Source organism: Eutrema salsugineum, unplaced genomic scaffold, assembly GCF_000478725.1.
Source record: "Eutrema salsugineum unplaced genomic scaffold, Eutsalg1_0 scaffold_14, whole genome shotgun sequence".
Lineage (NCBI taxonomy): Eukaryota > Viridiplantae > Streptophyta > Magnoliopsida > Brassicales > Brassicaceae > Eutrema > Eutrema salsugineum.
Window position 1 is genome coordinate 8,202,527 of NW_006256877.1, and position 20,506 is coordinate 8,223,032.

General features: G+C 35.0%; 3 protein-coding genes across 6 annotated transcripts; 1 reads left to right on the forward strand and 2 right to left on the reverse strand.

The window, feature by feature from the left end:
• The first annotated feature begins 826 nt into the window (after positions 1-826).
• Positions 827-5,634, forward strand: LOC18022704 (sucrose synthase 5). Its single transcript, XM_006405868.2, has 13 exons — positions 827-1,129; positions 1,506-1,660; positions 1,746-1,929; positions 2,262-2,380; positions 2,515-2,827; positions 3,028-3,201; positions 3,287-3,403; positions 3,501-3,667; positions 3,755-3,979; positions 4,070-4,636; positions 5,021-5,159; positions 5,285-5,370; positions 5,461-5,634. The coding sequence occupies exons 1-13, from the start codon at positions 827-829 to the stop codon at positions 5,507-5,509; spliced, it is 2,598 nt and encodes an 865-aa protein (XP_006405931.2). The 3' UTR covers positions 5,510-5,634.
• Positions 5,635-5,901: 267 nt separating this feature from the next.
• LOC18022705 lies at positions 5,902-8,428 on the reverse strand. The gene is made up of 8 exons (XM_006405869.2): positions 8,207-8,428; positions 8,032-8,099; positions 7,236-7,947; positions 7,065-7,146; positions 6,906-6,969; positions 6,549-6,734; positions 6,404-6,464; positions 5,902-6,248 (listed from the first exon to the last, which is right to left on the reverse strand). The coding sequence occupies exons 1-8, from the start codon at positions 8,313-8,315 to the stop codon at positions 6,100-6,102; spliced, it is 1,431 nt and encodes a 476-aa protein (XP_006405932.2). The 5' UTR covers positions 8,316-8,428; the 3' UTR covers positions 5,902-6,099.
• Positions 8,429-12,793: 4,365 nt separating this feature from the next.
• On the reverse strand, positions 12,794-15,045 carry LOC18022707 (putative testis-expressed protein 13C). 4 transcript variants are annotated; one of them, XM_024159038.1, is made up of 7 exons: positions 14,931-15,045; positions 14,699-14,821; positions 14,494-14,561; positions 14,189-14,404; positions 14,013-14,105; positions 13,171-13,763; positions 12,794-13,072 (listed from the first exon to the last, which is right to left on the reverse strand). In XM_024159038.1, exons 2-7 carry the CDS (start codon positions 14,796-14,798, stop codon positions 12,961-12,963), a joined length of 1,182 nt encoding a protein of 393 aa, XP_024014806.1. In that variant the 5' UTR covers positions 14,799-14,821; positions 14,931-15,045; the 3' UTR covers positions 12,794-12,960. The 4 variants fall into 4 exon arrangements, with proteins under 4 accessions (XP_024014806.1, XP_024014805.1, XP_006405934.2 ...); XM_024159037.1 differs by having other exon boundaries at positions 13,171-13,952; XM_006405871.2 differs by having other exon boundaries at positions 13,171-14,105.
• Positions 15,046-20,506: the final 5,461 nt, after the last annotated feature.

Sequence of the window (20,506 nt, forward strand, 5' to 3'; positions counted from 1 at the left end):
AAATATATTATATATGTTAGAAAATTGGAAATAGTAGGATTTAGTTTTCTAATTTTTCTACTATGTTACCAAGACTACTAAAGTTTAATTATTATACATAAACACCATTTTGAAATTCTTCTAAATAAAATTTTTAATTGTCTTATATAAACATCATTTTAAAACCCTTCTAAATTCTAAACCTTAACACCATTAGTCAGCTGCATCAATCATCAATATTTAAGTCGCCACCCTTCAATCTTTTATTTCTCGTGTGACAGCAAGTGTTTTTTTTTTTTTTTTTGCTTTTTTCTTTTTATTTCGTTATTAAGTTAGACTAATATGTTTAGATTTTTACAAAATATGAATTTTTTATATTTTTTTGGAAATTTTGGTACCGTTTCCGTCCTGTCCTGTCCCATTTCCGTCTCATCCCAAAATCTACATGGGACACATATGGGACAACTATTTCAATTCCCAAAGTCTTGTCCCGTTTCCAATCCCGGAAAGTCCCCAAATTCCCATTTGCTCACCCCTAGAACTTTATATACATGAAAAAAAGTAAATTACTGTGCATGCATCGTGATCGTGGATTCCATACTTTTCATGTTTATTCATACACCCTTTTCTCATGTGGCAAAATGTGTATATGTTTGCGTTGCTTATTAGTTTGAATCGTTCGAAAGACACAAACAAAGAACAAAAAGCCAATTTACTTACTTGAAGGACAAAACATGGCCTTGCTAAAACGAAAGGTATATGACACAAATAGCATCTGCACAAAGGCTTATCACATATATTGGAACCTTAGTTCTCCTATAAATGTAGACAAAGAATTCATTACGAAATGCACCCAAAACTAACGCGAAACCCTCTCCCCCCCCCCTCTTATTTATTCTTTCTTGTGATTGGTCTTCAGAGACCTAACACAATCGAAATGATATCTGGATCGTTAGGCAATGGGATCCCAGAATCGATGGGACAAAACCGCGGGAACATAAAACGTTGCCTCGAGAAGTACATTGAGAAGGGCAGAAGGGTGATGAAATTAAACCAGTTGATGGATGAGATGGAGATTGTTATCAATGATTTAACACAACGCAAGCGAGTCATGGAAGGTGATCTTGGAAAGATCTTCTGCTTCACTCAGGTCTTGCCAAACTCTTTTGATTTTTCCATCTTTTCTTATTGTGGAAATTTTTAAGAATCTAACATTTTAAGTAGCTTTCTACGTATATCAAGGGTCTTTCGATTATTATTATAATAAAAATATTTTACCTTCTGGTCACTGCAGAATACTTTCTAAATATTTGTTGTCAAATGCTAAATTGATTGTTTTAAAAATATTTATGAAGGCTAATAAGATCCTCTTTTACAATTACTTGGCATTAAAAGGTGTCATCTCTTATAATCTTGATTATGTATTTTTTCCCTTATATACGTGAGAATATTGCTAATGTTAATTGGTTTGAAAAATAGCATATCATGAGCTAGATTTAGCAATATAAATGTGTATGAAACTGCAGGAGGCAGTGGTAATTCCTCCAATCGTGGCATTTGCGATAAGAGGGAACCCGGGAAATTGGCAATACGTGAAGGTTAACTCTTCCGATCTCTCGGTAGAAACTCTATCAAACACGCAGTATCTCAAACTCAAAGAGCTTCTCTTTGACGAGAACTGGTGCCTACACATTTTCTTCTCTTTTTTCTTCACCAAATACGTTTACTTTCTTCAGCTATTGGTCTGATTGGAAGTTTGCAAATAGGGCTAAAGATGAAAATGCGTTGGAGGTGGATTTTGGTGCGTTGGATTTCACTCTGCCTCAGCTTTCGTTGTCGTCTTCAATAGGAAATGGCCTACGCTTTGTCACGTCAAAGCTTGGAGGCCGTTTAAACGATAACCCGCAGTCTCTCGTGGACTACTTGTTGTCACTTGAGCATCAAGGAGAGGTTAATTTTGTTTTCCATTCATTGATTCATGTGTTTCTTTTTGTAAATGACTTTTTTTTTTGCGTTTGTGGTTTACATATGGAAAACAAAAAACAAAACTTAAAAAAAAGTACCACAAAGCAATAAGGAATACCACAAATTAAATTTAACATATTATTTTGTTTTACGTTTACATTGATTAACAAAAATGTGGATTCATTGAAGAACGAAAAAGAAAAGAAAATTACACTACACACACACAAAAAAAAAGCAAATGCAAACATATATAACACAAATAAACATCGAAGCCTAGTTGATTCTAACCTTAAAGAGATGTTAATATATAATTTCAGAGCCTTATGATGAATGAGACACTAAACACAGCTCGAAAGCTTGAGATGAGTTTGATTTTGGCTGATGTTTTCCTATCGGAGCTGCCTGAGGACACACCTTTCCAAGCCTTTGAACTCAGGCTAGACCTTAAACTCCTCTTTTTTAAACAAAAAGAAAGAAAAAAAAACTCAATGTGTTATATATTCACATTTTTAACCGAGCAGAACCGATTTGTTGGTTAAGCGGATTAATTTTGTGCTAAACCAAAAACAGGTTTAAGGAGTGGGGTTTCGAGAAAGGATGGGGAGAAAACGCAGGGAGAGTAAAAGAGACCATGAGAATATTGTCAGAGATTCTTCAAGCCCCTGATTCTGGCAACATTGATAGATTCTTTGCAAGGATTCCTAGAATCTTCAACGTTGTTATCTTCTCGGTTCACGGCTACTTTGGTCAAACCGATGTTCTTGGTTTGCCTGATACCGGCGGTCAGATCGTTTACATTCTTGACCAAGTCAAGGCCCTTGAAGCTGAATTGCTTCACAGAGTTACCTCTCAAGGCCTTAATTTCAAACCGCAGATTCTTGTTGTACGTATTCTTTTTCAAAAATTGAGTATAAAATCTTGATCATGAACCCAAGAATTTACATACGTGTCTAAGTCGAAAAAGCCACATTCGTTATGGTATATACATTCAAGTCTTGAATGGTAGTACCGTTTGTACTAATTAATTGTTATACTTTTTCTCAGTTAATGTGATATCGAGTTGATAATTATATTTGGTTTTAGGTAACACGATTAATCCCAGACGCAAAGGATACTACATGTAACCAAGAATTCGAACCCATTATCGGTACCAAACATTCGAACATTCTTCGAATTCCATTTGTAACAGAGAATGGGATTTTAAGTCGTTGGGTTTCCCGCTTTGATATCTACCCATACCTAGAAAGGTTCACTAAGGTTAAAATTAAATATAAGAATGTTAGGTTTTGTTTTTATCCATTTTGCAGGAACTTTTACTTAAATGTAAATATTATGTATATAGGATGCAACAACAAAAATCTTGGATATCTTGGAGGGAAAACCTGACTTAATTATCGGAAATTATACGGATGGAAACTTGGTGGCTTCACTCATGGCTAATAAGCTTGGAATTACTCAGGTCCCTTACCTTTTAATTCCTTAATTATGATCAATAGTTACTCATTTTATGTCAAGAAATGAAAGAAAAAAAAAACATATACTGTATATAAATCCAGGCAACTATTGCACATGCATTGGAGAAGACTAAATATGAAGACTCTGACAACAAATGGAAAGAGTTTGATCCTAAATATCATTTTTCATCTCAATTTACGGCTGACTTAATCTCTATGAACTCTGCCGATTTCATCATAGCCAGCACTTACCAAGAGATCGCTGGAAGGTAACCAAATAATTTCATTAGGACAGGGATTGTTCCGGTTTGACGAAAATCGAGTGGTATAGTTAATGGTTCGGTTTGATTTGACAGTAAAGAGAGGGCAGGCCAATACGAGAGACACATGAGCTTCACACTTCCAGGGCTATATAGAGTTGTATCCGGCATCAATGTGTTTGATCCGAGATTCAACATCGCAGCTCCTGGCGCGGATGACTCTATCTACTTCCCTTTTACGGCGCAAGATCGGAGATTCACCAAATTTTATCCTTCCATTGAAGAAATCTTGTATAGCCAAAATGAGAATGATGAACACATGTACGTCTCTATTTCATATAGTTATGCTAACCAAGTTTTTAATTTTTATCAATGGCTAAATTTAACCAATATTTTTCTTACGAACCAAAGTGGTTACTTGGTGGACAAGAAGAAACCGATCATCTTCTCAATGGCAAGGCTTGATGTCGTGAAAAACCTAACCGGATTAACCGAATGGTATGCCAAGAACAAGAGGCTACGAGACTTAGTAAACCTTGTGATTGTTGGAGGATTCTTCGACCCGTCCAAGTCTAAAGACAGGGAAGAGATCTCAGAGATCAAGAAGATGCATACTATGATTGAAAAATACCAACTCAAGGGTCAGTTTAGATGGATCGCAGCTCAAACCGATCGAACAAGAAACGGTGAACTGTACCGATGTATTGCAGATACAAGAGGTGCTTTTGTGCAGCCTGCACATTATGAAGCCTTTGGTCTTACTGTCATTGAAGCTATGAGCTGTGGTTTGGTCACATTCGCCACTGACCAAGGCGGTCCTGCTGAGATTATTGTGGATGGTGTCTCTGGTTTCCACATTGACCCGAGCAACGGAGAAGAATCAAGCGATAAGATTGCAAATTTCTTTGAGAAATGCAAAATCGATGCTAATTACTGGAACATGTTTTCGGCTGAAGGACTGCAACGCATAAATGAATGGTACATTTTACTAATGCTGCCTATTTTTGGCTAAGGGTCTCTGGTAATATATAGCATATAATTCAGTCGGTATCTAAAATTCTTACCCTAAGTGTAGTATCCTTATCAAAATCAAGTCGGACAATTTTGGTATCGGATATTCATATTCTTACTAGATTGAGTAACTTCGGGTAGTCCGGGTAGTTTTGGATAATTTTGTAATGTTAGATCATTTTTAGAACATATAAAACATTTTGGATAATGAATATTTAGAACATTTTGGATAATTTTGGGAAATTGCTGGGGGGTAATGTTAGATCTTTTTTAGAACATTTAGATCATTTTTATAAAAATTATCACTCAACAAAATGATTTCTAAAGAGAGTTTAGTTTATATATGTGCAGCTATACGTGGAAGATATATGCAAACAAAGTGATCAACATGGGGAGTACATATAGCTACTGGAGGCATTTGAACAAAGATCAGAAATTGGCAAAGCAGAGATATATACATTCCTTCTACAATCTCCAATATCGAAATTTGGTAAAATTATTTAGTCTTAATTTTTTTTACTTATGTTATGATCAGAATCTAAACATAAATGTTATTACCGAAAACCAAAACAAAAAATCTAAGTATAAATGTTTTCTTCTTTTTGTTTGGAACAGGTGAAAACTATACCCAAACTGAGTGGTATTCCTGAGCCTCCTCCTCTTCCTCCAAAGCCTTTGGTTAAACCATCAGCATCTAAAGGGTAAATTGAAGTATCATTCAGAATAGCCAAAGATTTTATAGATGAGTACATATATTAATGTTAGTATGCTATAACTTTTTAACTTTACAGCTCGAAGCGAATACAGTCACGATTGGGTTTCAGGATGTTTGGTGCTTAACCTCTCTCTAGAACAAGTGCAGCTAGTATCGTAATAAACACAAATGTATTTCATTTTTACAATTGATTCTTTGGTAATGTTATGTACTAATGTGTGATTGATTACTGATTACCATATTGAAAAGTTGGAAGGATGTGAAAATATACTTTGAAGGAATATTAATAATAGTTGAAGCGGTTGTGAGATTTAGTCATTTTAATACTGTATGTTGATTAACAAGCTTAACCTTGATGATACTTTGTTTCTGTAGTGAATAAGTCTTTGTCTTCCACGTTTGGTTTTCTTGACTGAACCAAATCAACAAAAAAGTTAATGGAATTCAAAGAATAAATATTTTGGAGCATTTTCTAAATAATAAGTAGCTAGAGAGACTGAGAGCACATTTTCTTCCAAATCTCATATTTGATTCAAATGCATTCCAGAAATTAACAATAGCTACAAAATGCCCTTGAAGGGTCGATGGATTCTCTGGAAAATGCTTTTAGCAGTTTTTAGATAACAAAAAACGCATAATCACTTCACCATTACATCATTCCAAAGAGTTATAAATTAGAACCTAGCTTAGTCAGTCATTAGTCCCCTGGATAGATTTACTTATATTCCTCGATCACCTGAGAGTAGAACTCCCAAGATTCATGTGTCTCACTTATGGCCGCCTGGCCAATAGGATTCTCCGCTACAAACTTTTGAACATTGTCCACGTCCGCTAACTTTACCAAGTACGTTAATAGCTCACCAGCTGTGTTCTCAAGAAATGAAAAATATCAGCGTGAATTAATAAATTAGAAACCGCATAAGATATTAGCTTTCAACAGGTATCTTTCTTAGCATCTGATCAAAACAGAATGGTAAAGAAAATGGATGTTGTAGAGTATTAAGAAGGTAAAGACTCACCCAACACAGAATCTTCATGGTCTGAGTACTTGTACGGGAGAGGAAAGATTCCAGTGTGTGGCTGACAGAGAAGTAAGAATAATACCAACCAATGTTAGTGTTTAAAGTAAATCACAGACATTGAACAAGTGTTCCGAGTACTTACAGGATTACACAAAGCCTTGTAGGGTGAGTCATCAATCAATAAGGTGTTTGACTCATCGTATTTTACTTTGCCACAACTGACACATGTCCCTACACGCTCCCACACTCTTCTTAGATCCTTAAGGAATAGAGGTTTTGAACTATTCTCCAGAGTCTTGAACCTTGTGGTAGTGCACATACCTTGATCCTGTGTACATACAGAAAAGGAATTAGAATAAACTCTGCTCGTATGTAAATTACATATCTCGTAGTCAAAGAAATACAATTCTAGAGATTGTATACTATATTTATACTTCCAATGCAAATTACATCTCTCATAATCAAGTACATAGCTCATAACGTTGTGGAGATCACTTACGAAACAGAAATACACTTTTTTCGAATAGGTCTTCAAGATGTTGTAAATCAAAGATTCCAATCCACTGTTAAGAGAAAAAGGAAAGACGGAGTAGATTAAACTTAAAATATGTATTAAAAACCATATGCATTTTTGTATTGGATCAGTCAAGAATCTTACGTGCGCCTGGAAGACCATATCCCAACTTCAAATCTCTCAAAGCAGAAGTCAAGAAAAGGACCAAGAAAAGGTCTCTCGAAAACTATAGAAAAGAACAAAGATGATTACTTAAGAGTCACATAAGCATGTAACAAGTTACAACTGGCCACATTGAGATTAATTCTTTCTTACCTGATCTGCCTGCTACATGACTATCTGGAGCGCGTTGAACATTAGACCCATAAACAACATCAGCGAGGATTCCGTTCAAATCCAATACAATCAGCTTTCTGCTTATGAAACTTTGACATGTGCATCTACTTGAATCTACTCCTTGACTCACGCTATTGTTTACTAACACAGAGCTTGATAACGATGCTTCCCCGACTAAGTCTGCTTTTTCCTCATTCCTTTGTACAGGAACATCATCATCAGTCTTCTCAATCTTCTCAGACTCGCTAGGCTTTTTTTTCTTCTGCTTGTTCTTCCTCATCTTATTCTTACTCGTGTTTACGTCACCAACAACACCTTCCTCTCTCGAAACATCCTGATCACCTTCTCCCTTTCCATAGTTTCTCTGATGAGAATCTTCAACAATCTGAGAACCGGAAGCTATGAAAGTATCTTCAACTTCAGCCTCTACTTTTTCACACAACTCCTTACTCTCAGTCACATCTGAGTGCATCTTCTTCCCACTTGTTTCTCCATCCAAAGTTTCCCTTTTTCTCTTCTTTGTTGCAGTCTCCACCTCCTTCTCCTTCTCAGTCTCAAGAGGCTCATTGTTTTCAACGATTGCTACTTTGACAGCATCCACATACACATACCAGTCACTAATGATGCCTTGAAAAACTTTACTCAAAATCGCTGAATCATGGCAATGAAAGAACCGATTTCGGCATTTAACCTGAAAACACAAAACCAATCCTAACTAACCTGATTATGAACAGACAAGGCAGCTAAATCCATATATACATACATAAATACATACCTTCAGAGCAGAAATTTCGATTTCACCAATCTCAGGATAGCATTCCTGATGCTTCTTGAGTAAATTTTCTACCATTAAACCGCAAAAATTCAGAAACGGGGTAACAATGTGCAGCCAGAGAAACGAAAAAAAAAAGTCGAATAACCAAATTAAAGGGAGTCTTTATGTTCCGAACCTTTGAAATCAGAGCTTGTTTCATCTTTGCCGAGGAGAACCCCAACATAGGTTTCAAGGTTCGTATTCACAAAGACACACCGACTCTGAGATTGTTCGAGGTTGGCCATTAGCACAAGGTTTGAATTTTCGGAAATGGAAGGAAGTAGACGAGCGAGAGTGAAGAAGATTAAGGAGCGGAAAGGATTTTAGGGTTTCTTTTAATCTCAAGAGTCGCTTTTGTCTGATTTTAAAAGAAGGGTTTATTAAAAATCAAACTCAATTCAGGTTTTTTAATGGTTGAAGACGAGGGGATCTGTAAAGCAAAAAAAAAACAAAAAAAGTGTTTTCATGTCTAGTTCTTTTTTCTTTAATAACTCGATACGTCAACCGATCTAAGTTCTAAATAATTTAACTAAATTTTGCCTCCACACTACACTTAAATATTTTATTAATAAAAATTATATGCAATTAATTATATTTTTAGTGTTTTAATAATATATTAAAAATATTATGATATTAATCTAATAATTTTTCTGTAAATTTTGAGAGTTTAACTGTTTTGTTTTAAATTTATATATAATATGTCATATTTTAAAAAATATATTATTTGGTCAAACACTTATAAGTTAATATATCCAAACCAACTAAAATTTTTACAAATTAATCAAATACTACTTTTTAAACATAGTATTGACATGATGATAAAATATTATACATTCACTTCTTTAAATCATGAAGATAATTTTTTTCCATCATTTTCACTTTTATTCCAATTATATATGTGTTCTTTAAAAACAATAAAAATAATAAAATTTAAAATTTAATTTTTTTCTCTTCTCTTGTTTAACCGATACATAATTTAAAAATAAACTAATAAATAATATTTTGTCTTGAGATTAATAACAACTTTAAATTTGAAACCAAAATAATAGTTGAATGTAAAATGAATAAAATCACACAAAATTATGAATCAAATATATTTTTGTTAATTGGTTGTGTAAACGTTTGAATAATTTTTCAATAATTACACATCATCTCTTCTAATAAAAATGAATTTGTTTTCATCATGTTCATTTTATTCTTGTTATATCTGTTTTTTCAATGAATATATCATATTTATTTATTTTAATAATTTTCATATGATTATATCAGATTCATCATATTCATTTTCACTTCTTCTAAGTAGGCAAAATCGGTACAATTTAATATATAGAGATTTAGAAATAATAAAATAACAAATTGAACAACTCAAAACTAAGAACTCTACATTAATATATTGCAATTCCAAGTCGAATATATAAAATGTAATTTTTTGATCATTTTCGCATAATATATTACATGAGATTATGTGGAAATATGTTTGTATATGTGAAAAAAAAATTAGATAAATATATATCATAATTATTAGTTATTTAAAATTCTACGTGAAAAATCTTAAAATCAAGTAACATAAACTTGTTTAAGTAGCATAATTTTTATAGATAATAAATTAAATTTGTAACTTAAATAGTGATAATGGAGATCATAATATCATGTTTGGTTTTTTTTTGTTAATAGAATTTTTTTATTTTTTTATTTTTTTAATTTTCTTAACCATAATATTAGAATTAGCGAACTTTTTTATAATTTACAATTTTGATATATACGAATAGAATTAAATTTTTAAATGTTGATGTGGATGCTTTGAAAATAAATAATTGAATAATTTTTTAATTAACAATTTTCCCTATATTGTTTTGTATTAGCAATGTAATTTTATAATTTAGTAAAATTTTAAGTTTAGTTATTGATGTACACTAATAAGATTGACCTTTTAAATCTTATGTGGATGTCCTTAGAAACATATAGCTTCAATTTTTATTTTTTATAAAGATATTTTTTGTTAACAATATAATTTTAAAATTTGAAATTTTTTTTGATTTAAAATCTTGATGTGGACCAATAAAATTAAACTTTCAAATCATATGTGGACATTCTTAGAGGCATATAGCTTTAAATTTTTAATAAAAGATTTAGAAATAAAATCTGGAAGATCCCACACGAGGCAAGTGATTTTGGTCTCTCCTCCTTGTTTTGAGGCTTATCGGATGTATTCAGATGCTGCTTGGTCAGCTAATTATTACCTTTGTGGTTAACGTTAGGTTGTTAAAACCCCATCAGATGCCATGTTATTTCAAAAATCTTCTTCGGATACCTCAGTCTTTGTTTTAATGACGGAACTTCTTTTTCTATTTTCAGTGCTTCTTTTTTCAAAAGTGTCATGATTTTGGTCTATCCTCCTTGTTTTGAGGCTTACCGAATGTATTCAGATGCTGTTTGGTCAGCCAATTGTTATTTTTGTGGTTAAGGTTGGGTTGCTAAAACCCCATCTGATGTCAGGTTATTTTAAAAATCTTCCTCGGATACCTCAGTCTTTGTCTTAATGACAGAACTTCTTTTTCTATTTTCAGTGCTTTGTTTTTCAAAAGTGTCATGATTTTGGTCTCTCCTCCTTGTTTTGAGGCTTACCGAATGTATTCATATGCTACTTGGTCAGCTAATTGTTACCTTTGTGGTTAAGGTCAGGTTGCTAAAACCCCATCTGATGCCATGTTATTTCAAAAATCTTCCTTGGATACCTCAGTCTCCATCGTCTTAATGACAGAATCTTTTTCTCTATTTTCAATGCTTCTTTTTCAAAAGTGTCGAGTATCAATCACTTGATATGTTTCTCGGATTGTTTGAAATTTATCATTCTTCTCAAATTCGGTGGCAAAGCTTTATAGATTTTACGATCTCTTTTCAATTTTAAAGCGGTTTATAATAGTTTTGTTTATATCACCTTTTATTATAGTTAAACATATAGTTTAGTCAAGTTTGTTCTTTTACGTTGTAATGACTTATATTTTAGTGAAACTTAACTCTATTTTTTTGTTTTTTATTTGAAATAGTTGCATACACAGAAATTTTTTTTTTAAATTTATTATAGTTATGTGACAAAAATTTTGATGCTAATATAAAAGTCTCTTAATATATGTGTATATATCTAATTTAAATTTGAAAATTCCTTTTTAATATGATTTATTTTAGTTTTTTATTATTAATATAAAATTTGTATATAAATTTTTATCTTTAATAATTTTAAAAAATAATAATAAAATTTAGAAACTATTTAATTTTCAATATTGAGGTGGACCAATAAAAATTATACAAAATTTCTTTATTCAGCAATAATATTAGAATTTGTAAACTTTTTTAATTTTTTTATTCAGCAATAATATTAGAAATTGTAAACTTTCCTTAATTTTGAATGCTGACGTGGATCAATAGAATTAAAGTTTTAAATCCTATGTGGACGCCTTGAGAAGCTTATAGCTTCAACTTTTATTAGTATATATATATAAGATTTTTGATTAAATGGGAGGTAAGTCTGAGGGAAAAAAACCTTATTCTCAACAAAAGAAGAAATAAAATATTGAGTTAACTTGTCTGATTTTCTATGATACATTGATACTTCACTCCAAAAGAATCAATTCTAGAGAGGGTCATCGACATATTATGTTATAAATTGATTCTTTATATAATTTTTTCAGTCAAAGCAACTTTCAAACTCAAAATTTTTTGTAAATTACTTTTATTTAGACAATGTTAATTGCAATAAAATTTCAGTAATCTCTTCTTATGGAATCAAACATCTTTTCCATAGAAACAAAACAAAAAAAAGAGAGAATTTTCTGATAGATTTCAGATAAATTTTTATTTACTAATAATGTAACAGAGAAAGTGTGAAGACTAGTCCTGAAACTCCTATGATAGTTTACCTTTTACAAGATTCTTTAAGCTAAATGTTTCAGTTAACAAGTTCGGGTTGAATGCAATGCATTATTTAGGATTTACTTTTGTGTATAAAATAAGTCTATATTGTAATTGAAAACTCAAGGAGAGATAAATGCAATGAAACAATTTATCATTTTCTCAACTACATCACATATTTTGTTCACTGAGGCAAAGAAGTCAAAGGAGTAGTGTAAATGATATCGATGAGGAGTTTGATTCTTGTACTTGGGATGTTTGCTCTCTACCTCAAGTAAAGAAGACCGTTGGTTGCAAATGGATTTATGTACAATTTCTTCTGTTAAATCTCAATTATCTTTCTTGCTTGACATGAAGTTTTATTTAGCTTTAACCAAAGTTGAAATCTATATCTCCAAATCTCTTTCTCTTGAGAGCTGATCTTCTCTGTCGATTGAGTATGAATCTTGTATACGTTCAACTCAGATCTTCTAATTATGTATTTGATTGTTAACATTGTGATTACTACTTTTGTGTGATGTACTGATGAATATGTTGAAGTTAAAGGTTATATTACATTACCTTGAAGCTAAGAAAGCTTGGGAATCCAATACATGTGCAAGAAAATTCACATATCAAGAAACCGTAAATTTAGTCGAGTACATACGTTAATATCTAAATTGTTGCAATATTCATAACTTTTATGAAGCACTCGTGATCAACATAAAATGAGAGAGAAGAAGCTGTAACTAGTCTCTTCGTCTCTGTTCAAACGCCAATTAAAACTCCATAACGATATATTTCAAATTCCAACGACCATCTACTCCATCTCCGACTGAAAGTATTTTGTTTTGGGAGTTATCAACGAAGAATTTAAGTCAGAAGTGCTAAGATCATGATAATAATATTTGCTAAAAACCACTTGTGACTTGTTCATGCTTTTCAATCCATCAAAACAAAACAAAGAGAGGGGAGATACTGGTTTCTTGTTTACAACACTGATTAAATCATCTTCGTTACAGGGCTCTCAGCGTCGGACAACAACTCATCGTCATGTGACTGAGAATCTCTCAGGAGAGCCTTTCGGCAAGAAGTTGACATTCTCCCCAAAAGCCTGTTTACAAGACAAGAAGGAGAAATAAGTTTTATGAACATATATAGTTTGTGTAGCTAAGTTTGAAACTTTTTATGTACCCCAAAATGATCACTTACTTATTTGTTCGTCCTGTAACTCTGACCAACACATATTTTGGTGAACTGTCTGATGATGAGCTAACGGTCTGATCTTGCTTCTTACCACCACCAACAATTTCAGACTTCTCTATCGGAATTTGCTTGGAAACTCTATCATCATCAGAATCATCGCTGAGCTCAATAATTTCAATATCCTTTTTAGCATTAGTCTCATTTGCGTTTTCCATAGGAAGAGCCTCCTCCAAAGCAGCACTGATCTTGTTAGCACCTGTCCCATTAGCGTTTTCCATGGGAAGAGCTTCCTCCAGAGCAGCAATGTTCTTGTTAGCAGCCGTCTCATCTGCGTTTTCCATGGGAAGAGCCTGCGCAGCAATGTTCTTGTTAACATCTGTCTCATTTGCGTGTTCCATGGGAACAGCTTCCTCCAGAGCAGCAATATCCTTGTTAGCATCCATCTCATTTACGTTTTCCATGGGAAGAGCCTCCTCCAGAGCAGCAATGTTCTTGTTAGCATCTGTCTCATTTGCGTTTTCCATGGGAACAGCTTCCTCCAGAGCAGCAATATCCTTGTTAGCATCCATCTCATTTACGTTTTCCATGGGAAGAGCCTCCTCCAGAGCAGCAATGTTCTTGTTAGCATCTGTCTCATTTGCGTTTTCCATGGGAACAGCTTCCTCCAGAGCAGCAATATCCTTGTAAGCATCCATCTCATTTACGTTTTCCTTGAGAGGAGTCTCCTCCAGAGCAGCAATGTTCTTGTTAGCATCTATCTCATTTGCGTTTTCCATGGGAAGAGCCTCCTCCAAAGCAGCAATATCCTTGTTAGCAACCCTCACATTTGCGTCTTCCATAGGAGTCTCCTCCAGAGCAGCAATGTTCTTGTTAGCATCTGTGTCATTTGCGATTTCCATAGGAAGAGCCTCCTCCAGAGCACCAGCACAGTTTACATTTCCCTGCACAAGAAAACGTGTTTGCATAATCAGGCATGTGCTAGAGAAGGAAACAGCTAGAGAAAGGTTCTTGAAGACATAATTACCATATCGAGAGGACTCTCATCTCGGTTCTTGAAAGGCTTGATTTGCTTTTGCCTTTGCTCTAGCTTTCTCTTCTTCCTCATTTGATATTCCTTTTGCCTTTTCTCCTTCGTCTTAACCCTCAGGAGTTCAACATGCAAGATCAAGTCTTCATGAGCCTTTGCAAAACCCAGAAAATCATCATCGGATAAATGAAAAAACAGACCACCGCGTTCAACCTGATATTATGTAATAAGAAAAGAATAACAACTCTTTTTAGGTTTTGCTAACAATAACAAAAATGGGTATGAACAAAACATAAACATACCTTAAACCCAGAGATACTAATTTCCCCAAATTGTGGGCATTTTTCTCGGTGACTGTTGCAAAGTCTCTCTATAATTAAACCAAAACAATTATGTGATTTGTTACAGCCAGAAACGATATTCATCAGAATCAAAGGAGTATCCGTACAGATAATTTAAGCAAAAAGCAAAAAAAAAAAATCGATTTTGGAATTTTATGGTCCTTACCTTTGAAATCGGTAATGGACTCGCCGTCGTGAAAGAGAATAGCTATATTAGTGCCTAAGTTTGTCTCCAAGTAAGCGGAGTGACTCTCTGCTCCAGCCATTATTAGTATCCTTTTGCAGATCCCTGAAAATCAAACCCAACCCATGCATAAGACAAGAAAATCTGCAGAGAGATAAAGGTTCGGGAGAAAAGAAATTAGGGTTTAACCAAGAAGGGATAGAAGAAGAATAACTGATTTTCGGAGAAAATGAGAGAAGGTAAACAGTTCTGTGTAGAATCGGAAGATCAACAGTTCTGAGAGAAGGTTTTAAAGTTTCTTAATTTTTTTTTTACCTCGTTTTAAAGTTTCTTAATTTGAGAGCAAAATAAAGACAAGCGTGAAGAGAAGAAGACCTCTTTCACTCTCTCTCTTTCCAATATTATTTAGAGTCAATTACAATAAAAGACATTTTCCCCACTTTCTGGAAAAGGCACTTGTTACTATTGATGTACTTTTGCCTATGTGACATAGTGTGAAATTTCTAAAAAGACCTTCACTAAACCAGGCTAGGGAAATTTTTACTTTGTGTTCATATTTTGACAGTGCTTCTTTTCCGGCTAACCGAAATCTGGATTTCGTTTGGGATTTCGTTTTTCGAGAGAACTGTAATTGAATCTGGATTTCATATGCGGCTGATAAATTGTAAACGAAAAATGGAACCGACGGTTCGTTTGGTTTCGAACGACTAAGCGAAAAATAAACTGAAAGAGTTTTTGCAGATTCATGATTTCGATATTTTCCTGGGTTCTTGCGTTTCGATTTAAAATTGAAAATTGTTGTATGGCACTTTTTGATTCTTGTAATAGTGAAGTAGATACACCTTCGACGATCAGAAACCTACGCCTTCGACGATCGATAGATATATCTTCGACGATCGGAAACATATACGGATAAGACTTGTTTTATTTGTCGATAACAGTAGCGGGTGGATAGAGATTCCTGGATTGTTTTCCTTGGACGTAAGGTTGGGGATAGTTGCATATAGTTATACATGGGCCTTGTTAATGGGCTGCAACAGCGTCTTAAGGTAGAGTATATCTTGTGTGGTAAGATGTTATACGATATCAGTCCTTGGATACATGTTAGTGGATAATGTAGATGTATAACGGGGCTATGCTTTGTTAGCTTCTCTCTAGAAGGGCCCACAAAATTAAATTTTGATCAATAGTCATAGCCGTCCGATTTGCATTTTAATAATCTTGATCCAACGGTGTGTCTACGTTTGGTAGGTAAACGTCCCAATCTTACACCTTGGGAAACCTCGTAATATTAGGTTAACCTGTTTCATTTGAGCAGACACGTTCGGCGCTGGCGGATAAAGCTCTAACAGGTTTGCTGTAGAAGTAGCATTTTTAGAGTTCGTGGATGTTTATATCGTGGACATGAAAGCTTTTTTTTTTTGCGATATGATTATAGGTCCACTGTTAGATATGGATGAGAATTGTTTGGTAATATGTGGCGAGTGGATTCGTTCGAGTGAAGGGCTCTGGGATTTCGTTGTGGACAAGCTTAAGATGTCTAGAGTTGTTCCACTTAGGCCCGGCATTAGTATCACGGAGTTGAAAAAGAGTGTACTGAGTGAGTTTTTTTACGATGGCGGCGAAGGTGTGACGGTGACATTAAGTTATTGGCCTCCTAATAGCACCGAACTAGCTACCAGCATTTCTACACCGCCGGTTATGGTTACCAACGATAGTTCGATAGGCTATTTCTTAAAACACTTCAGGGTCCAGAGTAATGTAAACCTGTTCGCAAAGTTTGATGGAGACGAGAACAAGGTGGGTAAAAGCGGGTTTGAGGGAGGTTGTAGTGTTAATAGGAATGCGGTGAGAAGAAGAAGTAGTGGTGGTGATTTTTCGGGTGATCTTTCTGGGTACAAAACACCATATCCTACAAGACGCGGACCGAGTAATTTCGAGGGTGAAGGTTTCACATTTAAAACTCCAGTGACAACCAGCGGCGATGGTTCGTTTAAGAACCCTGTTCCAGTGAGGGTGCGTAAAACTGTGGTTATTGAAGTCCCTGGATTTGGAAGGAAGCTAGGCTTTTTACAGACCAACGAAGGTCCAAATAGTGTTGGTAGTGGGTTGAAAACCACTCCATTGACGTCCACAGTGTTGGTTGTGTGTCTTCTCCGCCAAATTCCACAAACAAGGAGGCTAAAAAACAAGATGGTTGCAATCCAGTAACTTCTAGAAAGAGGGACTTTATTACTGATGAATGTAGCTTCAGGGCTAGGAAATCAGCTACAGGGACCTTCGAAGGCCAGCGTAACGTATTGCCTAACAGTTTGGACGAAGAGCTGTTTAAACACGCGGAGATGTTTGAAGAAATTTACAATAATGGAAATGGAAACGGTAATAGAGATGACGGTTTGCATGTGGAAGCTGATGAGAATGTTTTCTCAGAGAGTGATGATGATGAGGAAGGTGATATTGGTGATGAAATAGATTATGATGTGATGACACATGAGTACGATAAGGAATTTTGGAAGCCATTTTTTGATGAGGCATACGGTGGGTCCAATGCAGTTGACGTTATGTGCGACCCTGTAGATACATCTGAGAAGAAGTGGCAATGTCTGAATGATGGGGATGTGATTAGGTGTAGTACAAATGATGCGTTTGACCACGACGTATATGTAGGGAACCCACCAGGAGGAGGGTTTACGAAGACAGAAACTCATGGATGGAGTGGTGTGGATGGGTTTGGGACAACGCCAAAGGAGTGTCCACGTGATATTGGATCTGTGGATGATGAGGAATTCGACATTCCACCGCTATTTGACGATACCCTGTACGATAATTCTGATATTCCTGATTTGGACCTGGTGGATGGGGAAGATTGTGTTAGAGTTGGCAAGGTTTATCCGTCAAAGGAAGATTGTAGGATTGCACTAGCTGTCTATGCAATAAAGGAGATGTTTCAGTTCAAGCAGACGCGTACGAAGCGGAATAGTTTTGTGGTGAGTTGTCTCGATACGCGATGTGACTGGCGAGTGTTGGCTAAGGAAATAAAAGGTAGCTCTTATTACGAGATAAGGAAGGCACATTTGGAACACACATGCGATATTGAGACTAGAAAAGAGTTTTAAAAAAGAGCATCGTCCCGTGTTATCGCTGCTGTATTTAAATCAAAGATTGGTGATCCCGTCAACGGTCCGAAAACAAGAGAACTGCAGCGCCTTGTACTAGAAGATTTACGGGTTAACGCTTCTTATATGAAGTGTTATAGGGCGAAAGAGAGTGTTGTTTTGGGAGTCAGAGGTGCAGATGATGAGTCGTACAGTAAGCTTCCTGAATATCTTTACATGTTGAAGATGGCGAATCCAGGAACTGTTACAGAATTGAAGACATAAACTGATGAAAATGGGTTTGAGCGATTTAAGTACTTGTTTCTATCGTTTGGTGCATCTCTGGCTGGTTTTAGGAGACTTAGGCATCTAATTGTGTTAGATGGTACTCATTTGGGTGGGAGATATAAAGGAGTGTTGCTAACAGCTAGTGGACAGGATGCTAATTTCCAAGTGTTTCCACTAGCCTTTGCAGTTGTGGACAGCGAGAATGATGCTGCCTGGATTTGGTTTTTACAGAACTTGGAGAAGTTGCTTGCAGACAGCAATCGGTTGACAATCATTTCTGATAGACACAATTCTATTAAAGCTGCGAAGAAAATGGTATATCCTAAAGCCATTCATGGAGCTTGTATTGTGCATGTTCAGAGAAATGTCACTTCAAGGTATAAGAATAAAGGCCTTTCGAAATTGGTGGGAGCTGCCGCGTTTGCATTTAGCATCACCGAATTCAGGGAGATATACGGTAAGGTTAGAGGTATGAATGCTGATTGTGCCAGATATTTGGAGAAAATGGGCACAACGACGTGGACGCGAGCTTATTTCCCTGGGGATCAATATAACCTGATGACTAACAACATAGCGGAAACGCTGAACAAAGCATTGAGGGAGGGTAGGAATTCGCCGATTATAGAGCTGCTGACTTTTATCCAGTCAATGATCACTACAAGAAAGAGGGGCTTTTCCGTCGAATTATTTACGACGATTCGTAGGTCGTGGAGTGCGCATGAACAAATTTGGAGTGGTAGATGTAAACGCATCTCGGCAATACAATAAGTTCGAGCCATTTATACTTGCATCTCAAGCAGAACAAGTCACCTTTGTTCCATATCCTCGAGTTCGGAATACGGGAATTTCATGGCTGGCGGTTGTCAAAGTTGCTCCACGGGGTATAATTGATGGTGTAGATCTCCCGCCAATGCAACAAGATGATTGTGTCGACATTACAGAACCGGATGTTGAAGAAAATGTTCTTTTAATTGATCCACGTAATCGACAAGTTGAAGATCTACATGGGGACGAAACTGAAGAAGGTGTTGACAAATTTACAACAAGCAGTGATGATGATGACAATGATGATGAGGACACCGAGGAAAATGTTGATGAAGACTAATTAAATATGTTGACATTAATTAATTGCATGCTTTGAACGTTTCACTGTAACATTTGTCAAATTTAAATTTTTGTTTATATAAGCTTCTTGTTTTCATCTCCTGGGGACCCGGTTAGAAAATTTATCAAGTGATCCACCATACCTCTATAATATGAAGATTGAAAATTTGTTTATGTGTTGACTTGAACATATATTGACTTTTACGACGAATTTACGACGATTATTAAGAAATCATCGTAACTTCGTCGTAACATGCAAACCCTAAACCCTATAGGGTTTAGCTTTCCCAACTTACAAAATGGTTTTTGGGTTCATTTTCCTAAGTAAACTGATGTATTATATAAGGGTCTGTAGTGTAAGGTTCAAGAACTTGTAGAAATGTGGTTTTTATTACGACGAATTTACGACGAATGGGAGTAATCGTCGTAAATTCGTCGTAATATACCATCGAGATTACGACGAAATGTAACCCCTAAATCTTAAAATCAATCTTTTATGGGGTTCTGGGGGGATTTTGATGAAGAGAATGAAATGGCTTACCATTTCATAAGGTAAAACAACTTTCTAAACAAAAAAAAAAAAAAATTCTAAAATTGACATATATGTGTTTATCAAGTAATCTTAAGGTGTTATATACATTTACACAAGATGTATGGATTTATCTTACATCTTAATAAAATCTTCATTAAGTTATGTAAACATGTTAGAAAGTTATACACACCACATTTATCATGAATAGACATGCTTGTATGTCCTTATGGATGTTTCAATTTTTGAATTTCATCAGTTTTGTATAGTTTGTCGTTAATTCGTCGTAATATTACGACGAATTTATGACGATATGTGTATACACAACCGTTTTAATTTTAATGATTTATACGATTCGTCGTAAATTCGTCGTAATGTTACGACGAATTTACGACGAATAACACGGATCGTCGTAAATTCGTCGCAAAGTCCAGATACACCCACGTGTGTTTGTCTTATTCGCTTTGTGTACGGTGGGAACTTTGCGACGAATTTACGACGGATTCGTCGTAAATTCGACGTAATATTTACGTCGAATTTACGACGAATATAAATTCTATATATAGGACCTCACCCCTTCCTCATTTCGTCGCTCATCTCTCCTTCCTCTCTCGCTCTCTCTGCTTCCTCCTTCCCACCTCCTCCTTTCGACGCAAAAAAAAAAGGTAAATAATTTTTTTTAATTATTTCAAATTATAATAATTTTAAATAGTTTAGAAATTCAAACGGTTTAGGTCGGGAATTAGTTTAGGCTCAGAATTTGTTAGATTAAGG

Coding starts and splice junctions, on each gene's coding strand:
- LOC18022704 (XM_006405868.2), top strand. CDS start 827: ATGCACCCAAAACTAACGCGAAACCCTCTCCCCCCCCCCTCTTATTTA. Junction 2,828..3,027: donor TCAAACCGCAGATTCTTGTT/GTACGTATTCTT, acceptor ATTTGGTTTTAG/GTAACACGATTAATCCCAGA. Junction 4,637..5,020: donor CTGCAACGCATAAATGAATG/GTACATTTTACT, acceptor ATATATGTGCAG/CTATACGTGGAAGATATATG.
- LOC18022705 (XM_006405869.2), bottom strand. CDS start 8,315: ATGGCCAACCTCGAACAATCTCAGAGTCGGTGTGTCTTTGTGAATACG. Junction 7,948..8,031: donor TCGAAATTTCTGCTCTGAAG/GTATGTATTTAT, acceptor TTGTGTTTTCAG/GTTAAATGCCGAAATCGGTT. Junction 6,970..7,064: donor ATATGGTCTTCCAGGCGCAC/GTAAGATTCTTG, acceptor TTCTCTTAACAG/TGGATTGGAATCTTTGATTT.
- LOC18022707 (XM_006405871.2), bottom strand. CDS start 14,798: ATGGCTGGAGCAGAGAGTCACTCCGCTTACTTGGAGACAAACTTAGGC. Junction 14,562..14,698: donor GTCCATTACCGATTTCAAAG/GTAAGGACCATA, acceptor GTTTAATTATAG/AGAGACTTTGCAACAGTCAC. Junction 14,106..14,188: donor ATGAGAGTCCTCTCGATATG/GTAATTATGTCT, acceptor TTTCTTGTGCAG/GGAAATGTAAACTGTGCTGG.